The sequence below is a fragment of the Prionailurus bengalensis genome, chromosome C1, assembly GCF_016509475.1.
Source record: "Prionailurus bengalensis isolate Pbe53 chromosome C1, Fcat_Pben_1.1_paternal_pri, whole genome shotgun sequence".
Lineage (NCBI taxonomy): Eukaryota > Metazoa > Chordata > Mammalia > Carnivora > Felidae > Prionailurus > Prionailurus bengalensis.
The window spans coordinates 154,994,828-155,016,150 of record NC_057345.1 but is presented as its reverse complement, the minus strand read 5'-3'; the positions used below and the strand labels follow the sequence as shown (position 1 = coordinate 155,016,150).

Below are 21,323 nucleotides of genomic sequence, written 5' to 3'. Positions count from 1 at the left end.
AATAGCAGTGATTTGACATGTCTTTTGTTTTTCGTTTCATCCTCCAGAATGTGGAGAGGCTAACCCTATGAGATAAATAGCGTTCTGGAATGTCATCTTATTGATACTGACTGCAGTCCCTTCAGACCTCATTGACAATGTTGTGATTTGATTTATAGATGCTACAATAATTATACCCCATCCTTCACAGTTTCAAATGCGGTTAATTTGTGCTGTGACCAGAGCTGTTAGGGGATGCGGATGTTTTGTAGAGTTTTGACAGGGAAAACAGTAGTTGTTCTCACAGAGACCAGTATAGTGTCTTGCACACAGATCAATAAAGATTTGCTGATTCACTGTGACTGGATTTAATCCAATGAGTAGTAGCTCAGAGAGAGCAGAAGAATGGATGAGAATTAGAAATAACATGAAAACTAGGAGGGGGAGGACAAAGGTACAGAGATACTAACTGACAAGATGAGTCATAGTGTAACTAAGAAAAGCACTGAGGCTGAAAATAAATTAGCTTGGGAAAAATGACAGTGGCTGATACCTAGGACAACAGGGGGCTTTTCTGTACATGAAAAGAAGGAAGTAAAAAATTCAGGATCACATCAAGGAATTAATAAACAATTTAAAAGTGCAGTTTTCCCCCAAACCTATTTCCATCAATGGCCTTGAGGCAAAGAGAGATTCTAACTAGTATTAAAACATTTATACTCATGCAACTCTTGATAAAGTAATTCCTTGAATTTTAGGTGGCTGGCTGAATATATAAGTCTGAGAATGATTCATTTTATAGGAAAGATGCTAAAGATAACTAGGGAATGAAGTAGCCAGTTCCCCTGTAAATGATGATCTGAGACTGGCATGGGGAGAAAGCAACAAAGTTTAATTTTTTCCTATTTAAGATTAAAATATATTTTCTAGGAATGATGGAGGTGGGTGGGAAAGTGAAGAATGTGGGTAAGGGGATGGGCAAAATAGATGGGCAAAATAGATGGGCAAAATGGGATTAACAGGTATGAACTTCCAGTTATAAAACAAGTAAATCATGGAGATGAAAAGTATAGCACTGAGAACACAGTCAGTAATATTGTAATAACTATGTATGTGACAGACTGTGACTACACGTATTGTGGTGAACACTCAATAATGTATGGGATTGTTGAATCAATATCTTGTACAAAATATATATACATTTCTAATTTATTGTATTTAATGTTATCTTTTAGGATGTATTAAAAAATTTCCATTCTGTCAAGTAAGTATAGAAGAGGGCAAAGGAAAGGTCTGGTGGAATCTTCGGAAAACCTGCTATAGCATTGTTGAACACAACTGGTTTGAGACTTTCATTGTCTTCATGATTCTTCTCAGCAGTGGTGCTTTGGTAAGTAAAATGCAAAGTGGTAAGAATCAGGTTCTAGTGAAATAGCTAATGCTCTGAAAATACCACAAACATACACTGAGTTTAAGAAGCAAAAAAGGAGGTATATCTATGCCTTGCAGAGCTTGGCACCCAGAGTTTAACTATGCAAAACTCAGCACAGAATAAATCAAAACTATGAACTGCCAGATGGAATTTCTCATCTGGTGTTTATCTAATAGATGTTTTCCTCACTGAGACAACCACTTACAGAGACATTCTGTAACTACGTTAACTTCTATGTCAAATACCATCCAGTTCTCCCTAATAATTATATTAACATTTATGGACTAAAAGTGTATTGTGTTTTCTTTATGTATAATCAGTTTATTCTTTCAAAATAAGACAGATCATTCAGGGAATCAATGAAAGTAATGTTGGAATAGGCCAAGTCGATCCCTCATTAACAGAACTTCTAGTTATTTCCTGAGTTCATATTACTTCTCTAAAAGCATGTCTTTATGGCAGTAATTGAGACAGAGATTTGAGGGTGAGAGACAGGAAAGAAAGAACATTTAAATCAGTAAAGATATTGACATTTCCTTGCCAACATTTTCTGTTAGTTTTAGTCTTCAGAATTTGTCTGTTTGTCATATATTAACCCATATTTATCAAATTACTGCTTTGTGCCCAATATTATACTAAGCAATTTTATCAAGTATTTGAGGGAAGCAAGTAATTCAAGTAAAATAAAAGTATTTTTGACTCACAGGCTTTTGAAGATATATACATCGAACAGCGAAAGACTATCAAAACCATGCTAGAATACGCTGACAAGGTCTTCACCTATATATTCATTCTGGAAATGCTCCTCAAATGGGTAGCTTATGGATTTCAAACATATTTCACCAATGCCTGGTGCTGGCTAGATTTCTTGATTGTCGACGTAAGTATCCTGAGTGATTTTTATGAAATTATTTTTAAAAAGGCAAGTTTGACATTTCACATATTTCTATATTAAAACCTTGACTTTTGAGAACCTACTCTCCCTAATGCTGACACAACTATGCAGTTAAAAAAAAAACCTACAGTAAATGTAAAAGAAAGTGCGTGTTCTGTGCCATAAGCAGACAGCTCTTTTTCTGAAACTTAAGGACCTCAAGGTAAGGAATAGCTAAAAATCTATTAGTTGACAGATCTAAGCTCTTAAATTATTAACAGTTTTAAAAAAATCTCCAGGAGGTAAAATTAAGATAGATTTGGGGCCAGAGATTGTGAGATTGCATTTTAATTCCTTTCTAGACTACCTGTTACTAAGTAATGCTAAAATAACCCATTGATTGTATTCATTCAGCCACATATCCACAGAGACAATAAAATACATTTCCACTCTTAAATCAGTAAGTAGATATCCCAGTAGCTCTTCAGACATACACCATGCAGAGAGTTAGGTATAGGAGCCCTGCTCTGAATCTGACTACCCTGGGGTCAGTAGTCATAAAAACATCACCAGTTATAGGATCTGTCTGACTTGCACCCTATTCTCATTCCAAGTGATGAAGAAACACTGGAGCAAAATGACAGTCATCTGGTTCTTTGTAGTCTTTGATATTCCACTGCACAAAGCTTCACAGCCTCCCCCAAAAAACAAGGTACTTCAAGCACCATCTCTAGCTGTTCCCTAGCAATCAGAAAGCACTTTTTAGCCCTAACACTTGCCAATATGAATGAATAATTGCTGTATGTGTGCATTCATTTTATCATTTTGACAAGTGTGGGCCTATCTAAATTCTACTCCCCTTTTTCCCACGCATGCATAACTTATAATACTATAACCAATGTAAGTTTAACCCTTTGAGTTGATGAGAAATCTGCTACCAGATCACTTCAATGGACCAGAAATGATTTCTAATTCCCATGGTTGGCCTTTAATGGACAAAAGAAATGAGTCTCAATGTTACCCTGAAAAGCTATCCATAAGGGAAGTTTAATATTCTTATGATCTGCGGTGGAATGGGCGTCAAAGAATATCTAGGATTTATTCTAGACATTAGGAAACTGAAGCCTCAGTTTAAATAATTTTCCTAAGATAATACAACTACTTAGTAACAAAGCTGAGATTAGTGTCCAAATTTCCTGATTCTCAATTCAGTTCTCCTTTACCCCATGAGTTTCCTATCTGTTATAAATGTCATACTGTATTTTCAGACTGTGGCTTTGGGATTTAGCACTTATTATCATCTCCAGCTTCTCCCTGAAGAACACTTAAATACATTTAAGAATCCTCTCTGGTTTCAGAAAGATCTTGTCATGCATGAAGGTCATTTACAAATGTGATAGAACTTATCCAGAGAATTCTGGAATTTACTGAAATATTTACATTTACTAAAAATTTTACATTTACTAAAATACTACATTGTACTTCAAGTATTTCCATATATTTGCCCCATATAGGAAATATAAATAAGATGCTAAAATCTCTCAATAGCAGGGGTTTTGTATCATGTTTGTATCCTTAGAGACACCTAATATAGATACATAAGTATCTATTGAGTAATGTCTAAATGAATAAATTTAATGTCAAAAAATGTTGCTAAAAAAAATTACTTCCCTTTTAGTGAGTCTCAATTAGTAGGCTGGAACTGGGTAATTAAAGCCTTCTACTTTGGGACAAATTATGTTACCTTAAATGGGTCTAGGGTCTATCCTTCACAAAGCTAGGGCTGAAATATGTGAATTAATATAACCTCAGTTAACTTGTTCTCAGACCACTGGGTCCACTAAGCTAAAGTAAACATAGAGATAAAACTGTTCTTGAAAGTACAAGTAAAACATACTTAAAAGGGCTTCACAGTCCATCAGGTAAATTGCTGTTAAAAAGATAAATAAATAAACAGCCACAGAAAGTTAAAAAAAAAAAATCTGAGGTGTAAGTGAAGTACTTCAAGCCAGAAGGAACATGTTTCAAACCTTGAAAAATGTATCTGTGTAAAAATGTGATCTCTTCAATTCCCTACCTAAAAGTAAATGTAGACTGCAGTGGGCTACCTATCCAACCTCCTAACATTCATTCATTTATTTAATAAATGTGCTGAGCACCTAAAAAGGGCCACGTGCCATTTTAAACAAAGGAGGTGTGAACACGAACAGATCAAGCTCTGTCAGAGCTTACACCCTCTGGAAGGAAGGAACAAACATAAAGATATAAACAAATAAAATCTAAAAATAAGATCTTTTGGGGCTCCTGGGTGGCTCAGTCAGTTGAGCGTCTGACTTCAGCTCAAGTCATGATCTCGTGGTTCGTGACTTTGAGCCCCGCATCAGGCACTGTGCTGACAGCCCAGAGCTTGGAGTCTGCTTCAGATTCTGTGTCTCCCTCTCTCTCTGCCCCTCTCCTGTTCATACTCTGTCTCTGCCTCTCTCTCTCAAAAATAAAATAAAACATTTAAAATATACGTAAATAAATAAAAATAAAAATAAGATCTTTCGTCGCATGTGGTATGATTGTTTTGCCTATTTGGGCTTTTGTTTCTTGACTTTGTTTTTTTGTCATGTAGAAATGTTTCATATTGATTTGGTCAAACTTATCAGTCTCATTTTTTCCCCTTCTTGGTTTGTTCATGCTTCTGAAGACCCTGTCATGTCAAGATTATTAAAACACTTTTTCATGTTTTTTCCCCAGTTTTACAGATGGAGTTTTGTTTGTTTCTTCATCCATTTAATTTTTATTTTGGTGTAAGGTGTGAGATTAGGATCCAACACTATTTTTTTTTCAAAATGATTTCTGCCTGCCTCTCTCTCTCTCTTTCTCTCTCTTTTTAACCTCTCCTTTGAAACGCTACCTTTAACTACATGGTAAATCTCAGCATGTCTTAGGTCTAATTTGGATTTTATTTGTTTCATTCATTTCTTTGTCTATTAACATAACAACTTGAATTACTGCAGATTTATAATTGGTTTTAGCATCTGGTGGGGTCAGTGCTCTCTGTTCTTAAAACAATAATAAATTATACTTATACTTTCTCATGTTAATATTTTAAAGTTTATATAGTTCCAAAGGCTCCTATACAACTTTTTAAAAAAATATATGAAAACATATATTAGCACCTAAAATAATTGTATTATTTCTTATAATAGTTTTTTACTTTATTCCTTTGTTTTGTTGAGGTCAACAATAATATATCAGCAAATAATGAAATCTACTACTTTTCTAATGCATATAGCTCTTATTTCTTTTTCCAGAAGGTGTTAAAAAAATGTTGGTAGTGGGCATATTCTTTTAGTCCACTTTAATGAGAATGCTTCTGGATTTTGCCATCAAAAATCATGCAAGTATTTGGAATGAAATGTATCATTGGAATGCATGGAGGTGATTGTGGTTTTTACTTCAACTTCCTCATACTGAACTTAATAAATCATCTTAAGCCATTTTAAAGAGAAATACATTCACATTACTTGGTTCATTAACCACTCACAGAACTCCCAGGGTCTTCTTCAAAATCATCAAATCCCTCCTGCATTATTTCTCTCAGTCTCGTTGATACAGAAACGTGGAAAGGTATGGAAGACAACTAAACCAACCTCCTGAAACTCCTAACACAAACAGTTTCATAAATTTGCTGTATTGTGAGGCACCTGGATTCATGTAAATTTATACTAAAAATTCAGTTTTTGTCACAGGGCTTCTCTTACACTTTGTACACATTAGCGGGAGTGCCTTTTGTATTTATCACAAAAGAGATGAAACCAAAAATAATATACATTGAAAGGTTGGGGACATATTTGCTGAGGTGGAAAACACTGGCCTTGAAAACAGAAGACTTAAATTCCTGCCATGGCTTGCCCCTTGCTACCTTTTCTTGGGCTAGTCATTTGACCACTCTCAGGTAAATAAGTAAAAAAAGACCATTGTAAGTTGTAAAGCATGCTATCAATATAGGATATTATCTTCAAATTTTAAGTTCATGGCAAATCTTTAAAATTGTTTTTTTCAATATTGCCTTAAAGTATATGAAGTTTTTCACATTAGTTAACTCAATAAATTAGTTTTTATCCTACATAAAATGGGATGAGGCCCATTAAAGGAAGCTCAGTTACTTGTGCCCCGCTTCTCTAAGAACTCAGAGTCAGGCACGGTGAGGTAGTTATATGCAAGTGGTCCCTCCCAGTCTTTGCACCCAGAATTTCCAGTACTCTCTGATTTTGGCTATTGCCTTTCTTTTCTTCTCAAAGCATAAGCTTCCTTACTTGAGGTCTTGAGGAATTTCCAGCCACTTCCCTTTAAACTCCCAGTTCTCAAATAAAAAGACTTGGAGAGCATGAGGGAACTCTTCTGAAAGCAGCTCCAGAGGCCTAAAGAAACTGTGAATGCTTCCTGAGGCAAAGAAGCCCAGAATACAGAAGATTGCATGTTCTCTAATAACCTTTCCCATCTTTCCAGTCTTCTGTAGCAGCAAACACTAGACAGAAATGAATAGCTCAATAAATTATCTTGCCACTAGTCATTTATTTTTCTGTTAAATTCTGTGAGATGTATGCTAAATTAAACAACGAGGGAACAGTGGTTCCATTTGCCTTTAAAGGCTCAGTTCTGTTTTTTGTGTCACGCTTTGTACCATGTGTTCTTGGGCAGATGACTGTTTCCATTCCACCTCATAAGACTGTTGGAGGATTCATTCAGATCCATTTTCAACAGCCTTTCTCACAAGAAATTAAGTTCACATGCCTTTAAAGCATCCAGTGGATGTAATGAATTAACTCCTCCCTCCCTACACATCAAGGAAAGCACTTGTACACTCCTTGAGAATTGAGAAGATAGTCACTCAAACCATTTTCTGTATTTCGTGGCTCAGATGACAAACAAATATCTTCTTGGAGGTCTTAAAGCTCTTCCTGTTACAAAACGAGAAACACATTTTTGATAAGGTATGCAAAAGGATAAGGTATGGTTTTGACGTCAGATCACTTGGGTTCAAGTCCCAACTCCACCTCTTATTACCTCTTCATCTCTTTTCTTTTGGGGAGGTGGGGGGCTTAACCTCCTCACCAGTGAAAAGGCAATAGTAATAGTATCTACATCTTGAGATTTATGTGCATAAGGCACTTAGAACAGAACCTTGCAGTGCACCTGGATGGCTCAGTTGGTTAAGCATCTGACTTCAGCTCAGATCACGATCTCACGGTTTGTGAGTTCAAGCCTTGTGTTGGGCTCTGTGATGACCACTCAGAGCCTGGAGCCTGCTTTGGATTCTGTGTCTCCTTCTCTCTCTGCCCCTCCCCCCACTTGCACTCTGTCTCTGTCTCTCTCTGCCTCTCTCTCAAAAATAAATAAACATAAAAAAATTAAAAAAAGAACAGAACCTTACATATAGTAAATGTTCAATATATGCTACTATATTGAAAGAAAATCTAAGCAAATAAAGTATCTTCCTCTCAAAAAAAGGGCATGCCTTCTTTAACCTTTCATACATTTAACTAAAATTTCATTACGTGTAAATATCAGAAGATGTATTTCACTAAATTATAAGTCCAGAAGTTTGGGAAAATATTTCTTCATTATTGTGAAACTACAACACAGTTTGATAAAATTTTTTTTCAGGTAAAACTATCCCATTATTTATTTATACAAAACATATTCAACCAGATAGCATTAGGCACCGTAAGAGAAGAATGTTTCATGCCAGTCCATGAAAAGTTTATGTGACCTGCCTGGAAGGGGAAAAGAAGATATCTAAGCAACTGACTCTATTAAATGGTAAATGCTTCCAGGACACATAACCAAGACACTATATAAATTCAGGAGAGAAATACAACTTCCAATCAATGATATTAAGCACAGATCCACAGAGAATCTGGCTTTTGAATCAAATCCTGAATCATCAGTTATACATACACAGGTTGAAAGGGGTTCCATGGGGTGAAATATCTAACTTGAAGGTTTACAGATGTTTATAAAAATGAGCAAAGGCTCTGTTTCCATTGGTAAGAAAAGCAGTGACATCAGATGAGCCTGGCCATGTAAGATGATCCCACTATGTGGAAGGTGAAGGCTGCCAAGATACGTCTGAATTTTATGTGGTTGGTACTAAAGAAGAGACACCATATCCTATGTCTTTAGTCAACAGTTTATTTCTTGGTGGACTGATTAATATCTTTTGTTTTGTAGGTTTCTTTGGTTAGCTTGGTAGCCAACGCTCTCGGCTACTCAGAACTTGGTGCCATTAAATCCCTACGGACACTAAGAGCTTTAAGACCTCTAAGAGCATTATCCCGGTTTGAAGGCATGAGGGTAAGAAGAAAAAAACTCTGATGATTCATGTCAGAATTAAATGTAGGTGATCATTTAGATACAGAGGGGTACCACACTCTTCTGATATTTAGTTCATAGAGTTACAGAATTTCAGAGCAGGAATCTTAGAGATCACTAAGGCCAGCCTCATGAAACCGAGGTTTATACAAGCAGGTCCTCAGAAACTGTGGCAGAACAGGACTAGAATTCAAGTCTTCTGATAACAGTTCAAGGATGTTTCTACAACATCCAAAAAATGTGCTGCCATTTATTTCTTTTCATTGCTTATGCATTTTTAAATGATTATTTACTATTGACATTCATCTTAGTAAGGGTGTTTCTTCCTCCCAATGGGCAGTTTGATTCCTCAGAAATCACTGGTAATGAATGAAAAGTAAAGAGTTTTTGTGTGCTTTACTTCTTCAATTAACAGGAGTAACAAAAAACACTTGTTGTACAAGAAAACAACACTAAATTGTAGCCTCTGATAAAATCTATACATCCTAAGCAACCAAAATAGGGGGTTGGAATAATAAAGTTGGCATTTCAGGCAACCCCTGGGGTTTGTTTTAAAGATTGCTCTTTTAACAGAGCATTCTGAATGAGGTTCACTTTTTCCATAGCATGTGTATCGTTCTCGCCAGCTCTCTTCTTTAGTGTATATTTTATGCATCTACATATAAAGTACACACTTATTTAGTTACACAATCTCTTGTCATGCCCCTCAAAATACTATTTAGCAAAGGCCAGCTTTGTTTAACCCAGCATGCAAATGCACATGGCTATTAAATTTCTCCCTGGCCGTAGGGCTTTTATGTTAGAAGGTTTGTTTGGAGCAATAAAAACACTTCAGCCTTGACTTTGAGATTCACTCATCAGGGAGAATGAAACCACTCTCCAGACTTTCCAGAAGCACTGTAAGCAAAGAAATATTTGGTTTTACATTCTAATTTCATTTCGTTGCTACTTGATAAAAAAGTCACAGGACAAGATAAAATTCATAAAAATTATACAATTTCAAGCTCTTTTCAAACCAATCTTTGGCATTATTGACTTAAGCCCTCGTCTTGAATCCACAGCTGCATATTAACAATTCCTCTTTGAGGGGAGATAGCAATTGAACAAAATAAGAAACTTATAAATTTGTTCCAATCTGAAAAAATAGTTTGGCATTTTAATTCAACCATATGGCAGAATTAATATTCCCACTACAAAATATGGTAAATGTATCATATATTTATTTGATAAGAAAATTTGTGCAGGTCATTTTACACAAATTTTAGTAACAAAGAAATGTGGCAAGTATAATATATATGACTTAATTTCTAAAAGAAATAAAACAAGTAGCATATGAAATTTTTACAACTTTGAATTTCAGGTTTTGATGTTAATTAAAAAATTGTTGGTGTTGATTTCTAACATAACATTTGCAGTATTTAAAAAATTTTTAACGTTTATTTTCGAGAGAGAGAGAGAGGGAGAGAGCAAGTGGGGAAGGGGCAGAATGAGAGGGAGACCCAGAATCCGAAGCAGGTTCCAGGCTCTGAGCTGTCAGCATGGAGCCTGATGTGGGGCTTGAACCCATGAACAGTGAGATCATGACCTCAGCCAAAGTCAGACACAACCGAACGAGCCACCCAGGTGCCCCACTTTTACAGTATTTTAAAATAAAACAATAGTTTTATTTAATATACATGCCTAACAAAATAGTCCAATATGAATCAGATTAAACTAGACAAGAAAAGATACTGTCAACCTCCCTAGAGATTTCAAAATACAACTTAAGCTCTTTTGAATTTAACAAGAGGAAAGGTAACTTGATTTCTCCTTCATGAAACAGGTCAGTGTAGGTTGATGAAGCAACATGTACCCCAAAGTGAACATTTGAGAGATTTAGAATAATAATGAGGACATATTCAGTACTTTATGTCCAGAGATAAATTCCATCTCATTTAATATACTTTTTTAAATTGGGATTTATCAGTAGAGAAAAAAAAAAGAACCTTGTAAATTCCTAATTCTATTCTTCATGGTCATAAAAAGTTGACTTGATCTGTGGATGCAGATTTAAGGCATTATTAATACTTCATTTGTAAAGGATTTGTTTAACCTTGTTTTCAAATCATCAGTCATTCATTAACACTTTTGAAAATTAAAATGTTTTGCTGAATGACGATTACTTCTTCTACTGGTATTTAATGCATTTTTTTTTCTTTTCTCCCCAGCATACAAACATTTTCTGACTCCATCTTACTATATCAGGTTTTTATTTCTTTTCACACTTTGGCATATTTTGGTTTCCTTAAATCCTTTAGCTCTTTAGCTGTGTCACTGTTTGTTTCCCCTTATCAAACATGTCCTAGAAAACATCCAAGAAACAACTTACTCACCTAGATTTTTAACTCTTTTCACGCCCATTTTAATATTAAATAAGTAAATGAAAGGAATGGTTTCCATTGTAACGATTTGTCGGCTGTCTTACCCTCATTTCCTCTTCTAGGTTGTTGTGAATGCTCTTGTTGGAGCAATTCCCTCTATCATGAATGTGCTCTTGGTTTGTCTCATCTTCTGGCTGATCTTTAGCATTATGGGTGTGAATTTGTTTGCTGGCAAGTTCTACCACTGTGTTAACACGACAACGGGTAACATGTTTGAAGTTAGTGAAGTCAACAATCTGAGCGACTGTCAGGCTCTTGGCAAGCAAGCTCGATGGAAAAACGTCAAAGTAAACTTCGATAACGTTGGCGCTGGCTATCTTGCGTTGCTTCAAGTGGTAAGTTGCCACTGTATGAGTTCTGAAAACATTTTCAAAATGTTTCACAAAAGATCATTTCTCTGATGGTCTTTGATTGAATAATTAATATCTGACAGTATAAAAGTAGTTGATGATAACACCTATATTATCAATTGAACTTGATTTTAAGATGTTTTGCAGTTAACTTATTATGTATTTACAGCAGTGTTCTGCTTTTAGTATGTTTTAATATGGCCTTGTATTTGTTTCCTAGGTTTTTTCTTTTTTTTCTTTTTAATTTTTTTAATGTTTATTTATTGAGAGAGGGGAAAGGGGCAGTGAGAGGGAGACAGAGGAAATGAAGTAGGCTCCGCGCTGTGAGCATAGAGCCTGATGTGGGGCTTGAACTCATGAACCATGAGATCATGACTTGAACCAAAATCAAGAGTTGGTCACTTAACCAACTGAGCCACCCAGGCGCCCTGCTAGGTTTTCTCTTATTATATATTGAGGACTATTGCACTATACTGTTTTTAGTTTTCTTTAGCAGTCATTGCCAAAGGAGCAATTTTATATGTTAGAATAACAATGTATAGTTTATTGATGAATTAAATATATTTTAGTGCTAAATTAAATTATTAGCCAGGAAATTTATTGTACCAACATCTAAGGAGGATGGTTCTAGTATTTGTGGAAATACAAATCTTATGGGTAGATTTCAAAATGTATAATGTTTAATAATTTTGACTCAGTTGACCACATATTAACTAATCAGTTATTTGCTAATGAAAACCATTGAGTTGTGTTTAAACTCCCCACAGGTTTGAATCGCAGAGCTTATGTTTTTGTATAAAAAGGACTTGAGACTAAGATGGCAATTTTATGAATCAAGCCTCCAGATAAATTTTAGTGTAGAAAAAAAAAATACAGTATCTTCCAAGAGAAACAAAGAAAATGAGTTCCAGACTCTAAATAAAATCATATTCTATTTCAATTTAATTTCTTCATTCAATTCATTTCAATCTATTTTTTTTAATTTTTAAATGTTTATTTATTTTTGAGACAGAGAGAGAGAGAGAGAGAGAGAGAGAGAGAGAGAGAAAGAGAGAGACAGAGAGAGGAGGCAGGGGAGGGGCAGGGAGAAAGGGAGACACAGAATCCAAAGCAGGCTCCAGGCTCTGAGCTGTCAGCAGAGGCTAATGCAGCATTTGAACCCACGAGCTGTGAGATCATGACCTGAGCTGAAGTTAGACACTTAACCTACTGAGCCACCCAGTCGCCCCTTTAAAAAAATTGTTTTTTCACATTTCAACCTCTTTGTAGAAAATTTTACAATATTATACAAAAAGTTACTCATAGTAACAGTATCAGATTTTCATATAGTGAAACGCCATATTCTTAGATTAAGTTTTTAATGCAGAATTCAAACATGTATTGTTCACAGGCCACATTTAAAGGCTGGATGGATATTATGTACGCAGCCGTTGACTCAAGAGATGTAAGTATCACTCATACTATTTAGAGATACTAGATTCTTCTATAGTGAACATTTGCAATAATTTAAGTGAATGACCCAGAATTTTACACTAGATGCAATAAGAACATTTATAATTTCATACAGAAATGATCCTCGTAAGCTAAAGTACTTAAATGAAGATGATATTTTCTTTAATATATGTCTGGTAAATATATCTAATATACATAGATCAGAAGACATCAGACTGATCCATAAATAAGGCTCAAGATTAGAAATGTTGCTCATGGGAAAGTAACTTGTCTCTCCCTCTCCCTGGAGAGTATGATAAAGCAGAGTTTGTAAAGCAGCTTCCAAAAATATCACGAAAAAAAGCAAGGAAATTTCAGGGAAACTCAATTTTGAAAATAGGAATTAAAAAATTCCTCAGAACGCATCTGTTTATACTGCATTTTCCTCTTAGAAGTTGATGTTCTATTATTAAAGCCATATCTTAAAGAACCAACATCTCCAAACCCAAATTTAAAGTACTGCAAAAAAAATGATATGACTAATAATAGGTTCAAATGTTTCTTGTTTTATTAGTTATTTATTCTAAAAATGTGTATAGGTAAGCCACAATGGAAAGAGAGATTCAGGAACAATCATAAAAATTACAAACTTTCATTATCCTAGATCATACTAGTTTGAAAAAAGAACTTTTTTTTTGCAGAAGAGTATCTAGCGCAAGGCGAAAATAGCTTTATATTAAGTAACAACACTCACCAAACTGTTAATAATTTAAAGTATTTATTACATTTTTAAATATTATTTAATATTTTCAATACTATTTAGGTAAAACTTCAGCCTGTATATGAAGAAAATCTATATATGTATTTATACTTCGTCATCTTTATCATCTTTGGGTCATTCTTCACTCTGAATCTATTCATTGGTGTAATCATAGATAACTTCAACCAACAGAAAAAGAAGATAAGTATTCCTCAGCTCTCAACTTTCTCCACTGTGAGGTTCTGTTTGTTGTACATCCAAATCATCAGGATACTCATGGTCAGGACAGACTTACATCAGTTTTCTATTCTTCTCAGTTCACTTTACGGTCAGTGCAGCTGCAGGGTTTCCAGCCTCTAGTTGGTGACTGCTCTCCAGGTTCATCCTCTGCAGAGTTGCTGTAGTGTCTTTGTGACAATAAATGTGACCACTGCTTCAGAACATCCAGGGGACCTCCTCTAAAGCTTTACCCTTCCTTAGAGATCTTTCAGGAATTATTTCCACCCAGTTTTCCAGCTTTATTTTCTCCCACAACACCACATTTCTACATTTCTGGATCTACTTCCCTACTCCTCAGTCAACACCTACCATCACTACTATCACATGCTACACACATAGCTACATGGATATTCTGCCCTTTCTGAACAAGCCACGCTCTTGTACACAACTTGTACACGACTTTACATAGGGTATTTTCTTTTCCTGGAATGCTCTGCCTAGTACAACTCTAGTCATCCTTTAAGGCCTAGCTTAATGGCACCTTCATATATAAAGCCTGTTTCTGAGTCTTAAGAGTTTATTTTGATTTCTGTAATACTTTTTTTTTCATACCCTTATGCATTTTCCACCCATTTTCATTTCCCTACTGCTCCTTATGGCAACAAGACATTGTGTCTCATAGATCTATGTAATTCTGATACCAGGTACATTTTCTAGCATACAGAAATGACTTCCAATTATTGAACAAATGAAAACTGTCAACAGTGAAACAGACTAAGAAAACATTTTTTCCTTTCATGGAAATTTATTTGAGATCCCTGAGCTTCCTTCTAAACATAATATAATCATACTAGGATCCTGTACTAATCAGAGATTTACGTTATTAGAGGTTTTATATAATAATAAAGTACTCAGAATTTCATTTAAATGAGGAAAGCATATACATATATATATACACATACACACACACATATATATACATGTATGTGTATATATATGTGTGTGTGTATGTGTATAGATATATACGTATATATATATACACACACACATATATATATATATATATATAATTTCCATTTAAAACCTGAGAAAAAACTAAAAGATAGAGTCAGAAATATTTTTATACATGTGCTGTTATAACACATGTTGGGATTGTAACCAGTTTTATACTTATCTTTACTTTGGAGGTCAAGATATCTTTATGACAGAGGAACAGAAAAAGTATTACAACGCAATGAAGAAACTTGGATCCAAGAAACCACAGAAGCCCATACCTCGGCCAGCAGTAAGAACTACTCATCTTCTTTAATATTCTAAAGCCTTATTTCCATATGATGAAATTGGCAGTGCTCGGGATGAGAACATATTGGGTGATAATCACTAATATGTAATATGCCCTAATTGTAAAGTTCATTGTTTAATACAGTTCATAATCACTACACTTAATAAAAGTTACTAAGTTCTTAAAAAGGAGATAATGTTCTTACAGTTTGTCAATTGAAAACATCCAACTTGGAGGTCCTAATAACTGCTTCCAAAGCAGCCTTCATACTCCTGCTGCCACCCACTGCTGTCAGGAATGCACCCAATTTTGTTATATGGCACTTTTTGCCATTTAAATATGAAGTCTGGAGGGGTGCCTGGGTGGCTCATTTGGTTAAGCATCCGACTTCAGCTCAGGTCATGATCTCCCTAGTGAGTTCGGCCCTGTGTCAGGCTCTGTGCTGGCATCTCAGAGCCTGGAGCCTGCTTCGGATCCTGTATCTCCATCTCTCTCTGCCCCTCCCCCCCCCTCAAAAATAAATAAAAACATTAAAAAAATTTACAAAAAAAATATGGAGTCTGGAAAACTGCATCCTGCCCTATCACTTCCCTCTATGTTATTTGTTCTCTCTATTTGTAGGACTAGAAAATATTCTTAACCTTTTTAGAAAGGAAAAGCGTGTCATCAAAATAGTTTGTTTCACCGAATACACAAAGGTGAAAAAGACTTATTTAGAATGCATATTCTGTAGAGCTTCATAATAATAATAGTGATGGATTATGTTCAAGAGCTGTACTCTAACTTATCTATCTTCTTAGATGGGTAAGGAATAAGGAAACTGAGGCCCCTCCAAAAGGTAAAATATTGTACCTAAAGTCATAAGCTTATAATTGCCAGAACTGGGACTTGACAAGGCCTCGTGAATACTATAAATGACTTCACATTACCATATTTTTAAGAGTTTTGGAGTTGAGGTTGGGGACAGTCAAGGGGAGATGTAGGGCAGGATACACAGAAGGGCATAAACCTGCTTTACTGAATATTTTGTTTAAATATTATATTTAAGAAAAGGAAACTTGGTCAACTCATGAAATTGATTTTCAGTAACCTGTGAAATTTTGTATTTTTATTCTAAATTATTAAAAATTTATTTCCCTAATAGAACTATATTTAATGGCCATATAAGTAATCTTTAAAAGTGTGTGACTCCTGAGATGATTGTTAATAAAAAGACAAAAAACAAATCATACATTTTTGTTGAAGCATGAAGAGGTGAAGAAAGTGATAGTGAACACACAGACACACATAGTTAGAAGAGATATAATTAAATAGAAGATGAATATTTTTAAGAAGGGAGAGATGGAAATCAGATATAAACCAAAATTCCTGAAGTACTGATAAATGAATTAGGGTATTCATCCATCTAAAAGTCTGTCTGTATCAGCTCACTTTTTAAGTCTTCATTATTAGTTGTCACGATTTTTTTTTGTAAAAACTATCATAGTTATTTGAAATCAAGCAAAGCCCATACATATTAACAGCCAATTGTCACCAATTTATGTTTTACTGAGTTTTGTTTTTCCATGGAAATTAAATAAACCAAATATGTTTTTTCTTATCATATGACTTTTTTTCATTTCCTTCTTGTATTTTAATGTGAAGAGAAATGTAGCATGAAAAATTATTTGGAGTAATGTGAAAAGGGTGTAGATCTCATGGCCATATATGGAAGGACTTCACCTGCAATTTTAATGGATCATTTTTTATGAAATATGCATATTAACCCTCTCTCTTCTTCTTCTCTCTTTCTAGAACAAATTCCAAGGAATGGTCTTTGATTTTGTAACCAGGCAAGTCTTTGATATCAGCATCATGATCCTCATCTGCCTCAACATGGTCACCATGATGGTGGAAACTGACGACCAGAGCAAATATATGACTCTAGTTTTGTCCCGGATCAACCTTGTGTTCATTATCCTGTTCACTGGAGAATTTGTGCTGAAGCTCGTCTCTCTCAGATACTACTACTTCACCATAGGCTGGAACATTTTTGATTTTGTGGTAGTGATTCTCTCCATTGTAGGTAAGAGTGGTTTAGTTACAGAGGGGTACAGTTGTAGGTAAAGTTCCCTAAGGTCTGACAGCTGTGTAACATGGAAATTAGATCTGAGAATGATAATGTGTATAATCTAAAGTTTACCACTGCTGTTCATTTTCCTCTAACTGAGGAATGTTGGTATTCAAGAGTAAAAAAAACAATATATTTGGAGACTTCAGAAATAACCTTTGTTTGTAATTGGCACATTTCATGTGTGGGATAACTCTTCATAGTAACTGAGTATATAAAACCTTAAATTGCCATGACACTGTCTGAGATTATTTAATTTGTTGGATTTTCCAAAAATCTATATTGGCTTATGACATTATAGAATGATTGAATAAAATTCTGTAATCTTTAATTGCTAACATTAGGGAGTGGGCCCAAATATTTAGTAAAAGTTTATACACAATCTTGCTGTTTTCCCACCCCTTGCAAAGATAAAGCATTCATATAAGCATAAGATATTCACTGTTTAGCTCATTTGTATATTTTCCACAGGTATGTTTCTGGCTGAGCTGATAGAAAAATACTTCGTGTCCCCTACCTTGTTCCGAGTGATCCGTCTCGCCAGGATTGGTCGAATCTTGCGTCTGATCAAAGGGGCGAAGGGGATCCGCACACTGCTCTTTGCTCTGATGATGTCCCTTCCCGCCTTGTTTAACATCGGCCTCCTGCTCTTCCTGGTCATGTTCATCTACGCCATCTTTGGAATGTCCAATTTTGCCTATGTTAAAAAGGAAGCTGGAATTGATGACATGTTCAACTTTGAGACCTTCGGCAACAGCATGATCTGCCTGTTCCAAATTACCACCTCTGCTGGCTGGGATGGATTGCTAGCACCTATTCTTAATAGTGCACCACCTGACTGTGATCCTGACACAATTCATCCTGGAAGCTCTGTTAAGGGAGACTGCGGGAACCCATCTGTGGGGATTTTCTTTTTTGTCAGTTACATCATCATATCGTTTCTAGTTGTGGTGAACATGTACATCGCTGTCATCCTGGAGAACTTCAGTGTCGCTACTGAGGAAAGTGCAGAGCCCCTGAGTGAGGATGACTTTGAGATGTTCTATGAGGTTTGGGAGAAGTTCGATCCTGATGCCACCCAGTTTATAGAGTTCTCCAAGCTCTCTGATTTTGCAGCTGCCCTAGATCCTCCTCTCCTCATAGCAAAACCAAACAAAGTCCAGCTCATTGCCATGGACCTGCCCATGGTCAGTGGCGACCGGATCCATTGTCTTGACATCTTATTTGCCTTCACAAAGCGTGTTTTGGGTGAGAGTGGAGAGATGGATGCCCTTCGAATACAGATGGAGGACCGGTTCATGGCATCGAACCCCTCCAAAGTCTCCTACGAACCCATCACGACCACTCTGAAACGCAAGCAAGAGGAGGTGTCTGCTGCTATCATTCAGCGTAACTTCAGATGTTATCTTTTAAGGCAAAGGTTAAAAAAAGTATCAAGTGAATATAACAAAGAGGCAATTAAAGGAAGGATTGACCTACCCATAAAAGAAGACATGATTATTGACAAATTAAATGGAAACTCCACCCCGAAAAAACAGATGGAAGCTCCTCTACCACATCTCCTCCTTCCTATGACAGCGTAACAAAGCCAGACAAAGAAAAGTTTGAGAAAGACAAACCAGAAAAAGAAAGCAAAGGGAAAGAGGTCAGGGAAACTCAAAAGTAAAAAAGAAACAAAGAAGTATCCTTGTGATCAATTGTTTACAGCCTACGATGGTAAAGTCTAAGTGTCAACTGGACTCCCAGAGGAGGTCTATGCCAAACTGACTGTTTTAACAAATACTCATGGTCAGTGCCTATAACAAGACAGTGACCTCACCATCACTACAACTCTGTGAGTCAGGGTATCAACAAGATTGACAAGAGGTTGCTGTTTTCCTTACCAGCTGACAGTGCTGAAGAGAAACTCAATGGCTACCTAGACTGTAGGGATAATTGTGCAAAGTGATCATTGTAACTACACCAAACACCTTTAGTACAGTACTTGCATCCACTCTATTTTTAACTTCCATATCTGCCATATTTTTACAAAATTTGTTCTGGTGGATCTCCTTGCTCCCTAATTCATAGTTTATTCATAATACTATGTCACTATTTTTGTAAATGCAGTTTAAGTTGAGAAAAAAGTATATAAGAGCCCTGTGTTCCTCCTCCATAAATCTCTTAAACAATGAGCAAAAGTGTTTTGAGAGATAAAATTCTTGCTTAAAACCAGAAAAAAAATATTCTAATGTCAATAAGTTCAGGTACTTCCATTTTCTAGAAGACTTTAATTTTGAAAGTGTTTTGGTCTGTTACATTTATTTACATCTGAAGTTATGTGCCTGTAAAGTCTCCTCTAATTTTTAAAGGATTATTTTTATGCAACAATTGTTTCAGCAAGTGCAAATTTTATTCTAAGTTCCAGAGCTCTATATTTAATTTGGTTAAATGCATTCCAAAAACAAAACAACAAAAATCTAGAAAAGTGTATCTAAAGTGTCACTTTAGAATAGTTGTCCCACTTTCTGCTGCAGTATTGCTTTGCCATCTTCTACTCTCAGCAAAGCTGATATTTTATGTCAATTCAACACCCCCTGTTATGTAAATAGTTATTTTATCCTGTGGTGCATGTTTGGGTAGAAATATATATGTATATGTATATATAATGTATATATATACATATAGATACACATATCCAGATCAACAACTTCTGTTAAGTCAAATATGTACCACAGTGTATATGTCTTTTGCAATCTTCCAACAGGGATGTATCCTGTACCATTCATTAAACATAAATAGTTTGAAGACTATCACTAATGCATGTTAATATTGCCTATGCTGCTCTATTCTACCCAATTCATTCTTCACAAGCCTTGGTTAGCAGTCACATGTTGGTAGAGTGAATTCAAACAGCTCTATCTAGTATGTCAAGCAGAATAGCTTGCAGTTGTTTAAAAGTACCTTTACTTTTGCATTTTTAATTCAACTTGAGTGTCATATGGTGTCTCTCTATATTTCAAGGAAACACACTGCGTACTGCCTATTGTCAAAACCTTGTGAACTTTTGCTAAAAATATGTCTAAAACTTGTTTAAATATAAATAATGTAAAAATATGATCAATTTTATTTGTTGCATTTTGTACATAAGAAAATTATTTTCAGGTTGATGACATGGCGATTTATTTTACTTTATGCTTTTGCTTTTTATTTTTAATCACAACTCCAAACTTTTAAATCCATAAGACTTTTCAATGGATAATTTCCTAAAATAAAAGTTAGACAATGGTTTTGTGGATTTCTTTGTTATAATATATTTTCTACCATTCCAATAGGAGAGACATTGTCAAAAATTCAAACATGGATCATTTTTTACCAACTATGGTTGCCTCAATATTACCCGTTATTCATGGAAGGTTTTTTTTTTTTACTCAAACTTTTGTAGTATTTGCTTATGCAGACTAGTCTTATTTTTTAATTCTTGCTACACTATAGCTATTAGAGAAATAACACAGGCTCTGTCCTTTTTAGCCATGAACAAAGTGGCAAAGTTGTGCAATTACCTACTATGATATAAATTTTTGTTTTTTGCACAAACCAAAAGTTTAATGTTAACCTTTTACAAAACTATTTACTTGTAGTGTACTGATGAACTGCATGCAGGGAATTGCTATTACTAAAAAGAATGGTGAGCTACATTATTATTGAGCCAAAAGAATAAATATTTCATTTTTTATATTTAATATCTTGGCCTCTGTTTTTTTTTATTGATGGAAGTTTAAAATATACATAATTAATGAAACCTGTACTTGATCTGACATTTGTATACATAAAAGTTCACATGGATTTTACAACAACCTAATGTATGGTCTACCAAACAGTACTACAGAATAAAAGCTATGAAAAGCAGTTTTTGTGAACTTTTTTGTGTGCAAAAGGATCAAATCCACATGTTCCAACTTATGGTTTCTATAACAATAATAGTCATCATCGATAATAGTTGTCAATTCCAAGTCCTTGCCTTGGCTCAGTTCTTCTCAGTGTTCCCTATACCATCTCCAAACTTCTTGATAGCTGACAAAGGTTACATACATTGTTATTTAAATGTGTCTTATGAATTC

The 21,323-nt window shown here is 35.1% G+C and overlaps 1 protein-coding gene across 1 annotated transcript in view; it reads left to right on the top strand.

Annotated features, from left to right (window-relative positions):
* Positions 1-20,945, top strand: part of SCN3A (sodium voltage-gated channel alpha subunit 3) — a 115,951-nt gene extending 95,006 nt beyond the window's left edge. The window contains 10 exon segments of the mRNA XM_043576930.1: positions 1,215-1,369; positions 2,118-2,291; positions 8,511-8,633; positions 11,134-11,406; positions 12,812-12,865; positions 13,676-13,813; positions 15,012-15,116; positions 16,908-17,178; positions 17,695-18,744; positions 18,747-20,945. Of these exon segments, the coding sequence (XP_043432865.1) occupies positions 1,215-1,369; positions 2,118-2,291; positions 8,511-8,633; positions 11,134-11,406; positions 12,812-12,865; positions 13,676-13,813; positions 15,012-15,116; positions 16,908-17,178; positions 17,695-18,744; positions 18,747-18,889 (2,486 nt within the window). The 3' untranslated portion in view covers positions 18,890-20,945.
* The last annotated feature ends 378 nt before the right edge of the window (positions 20,946-21,323 follow it).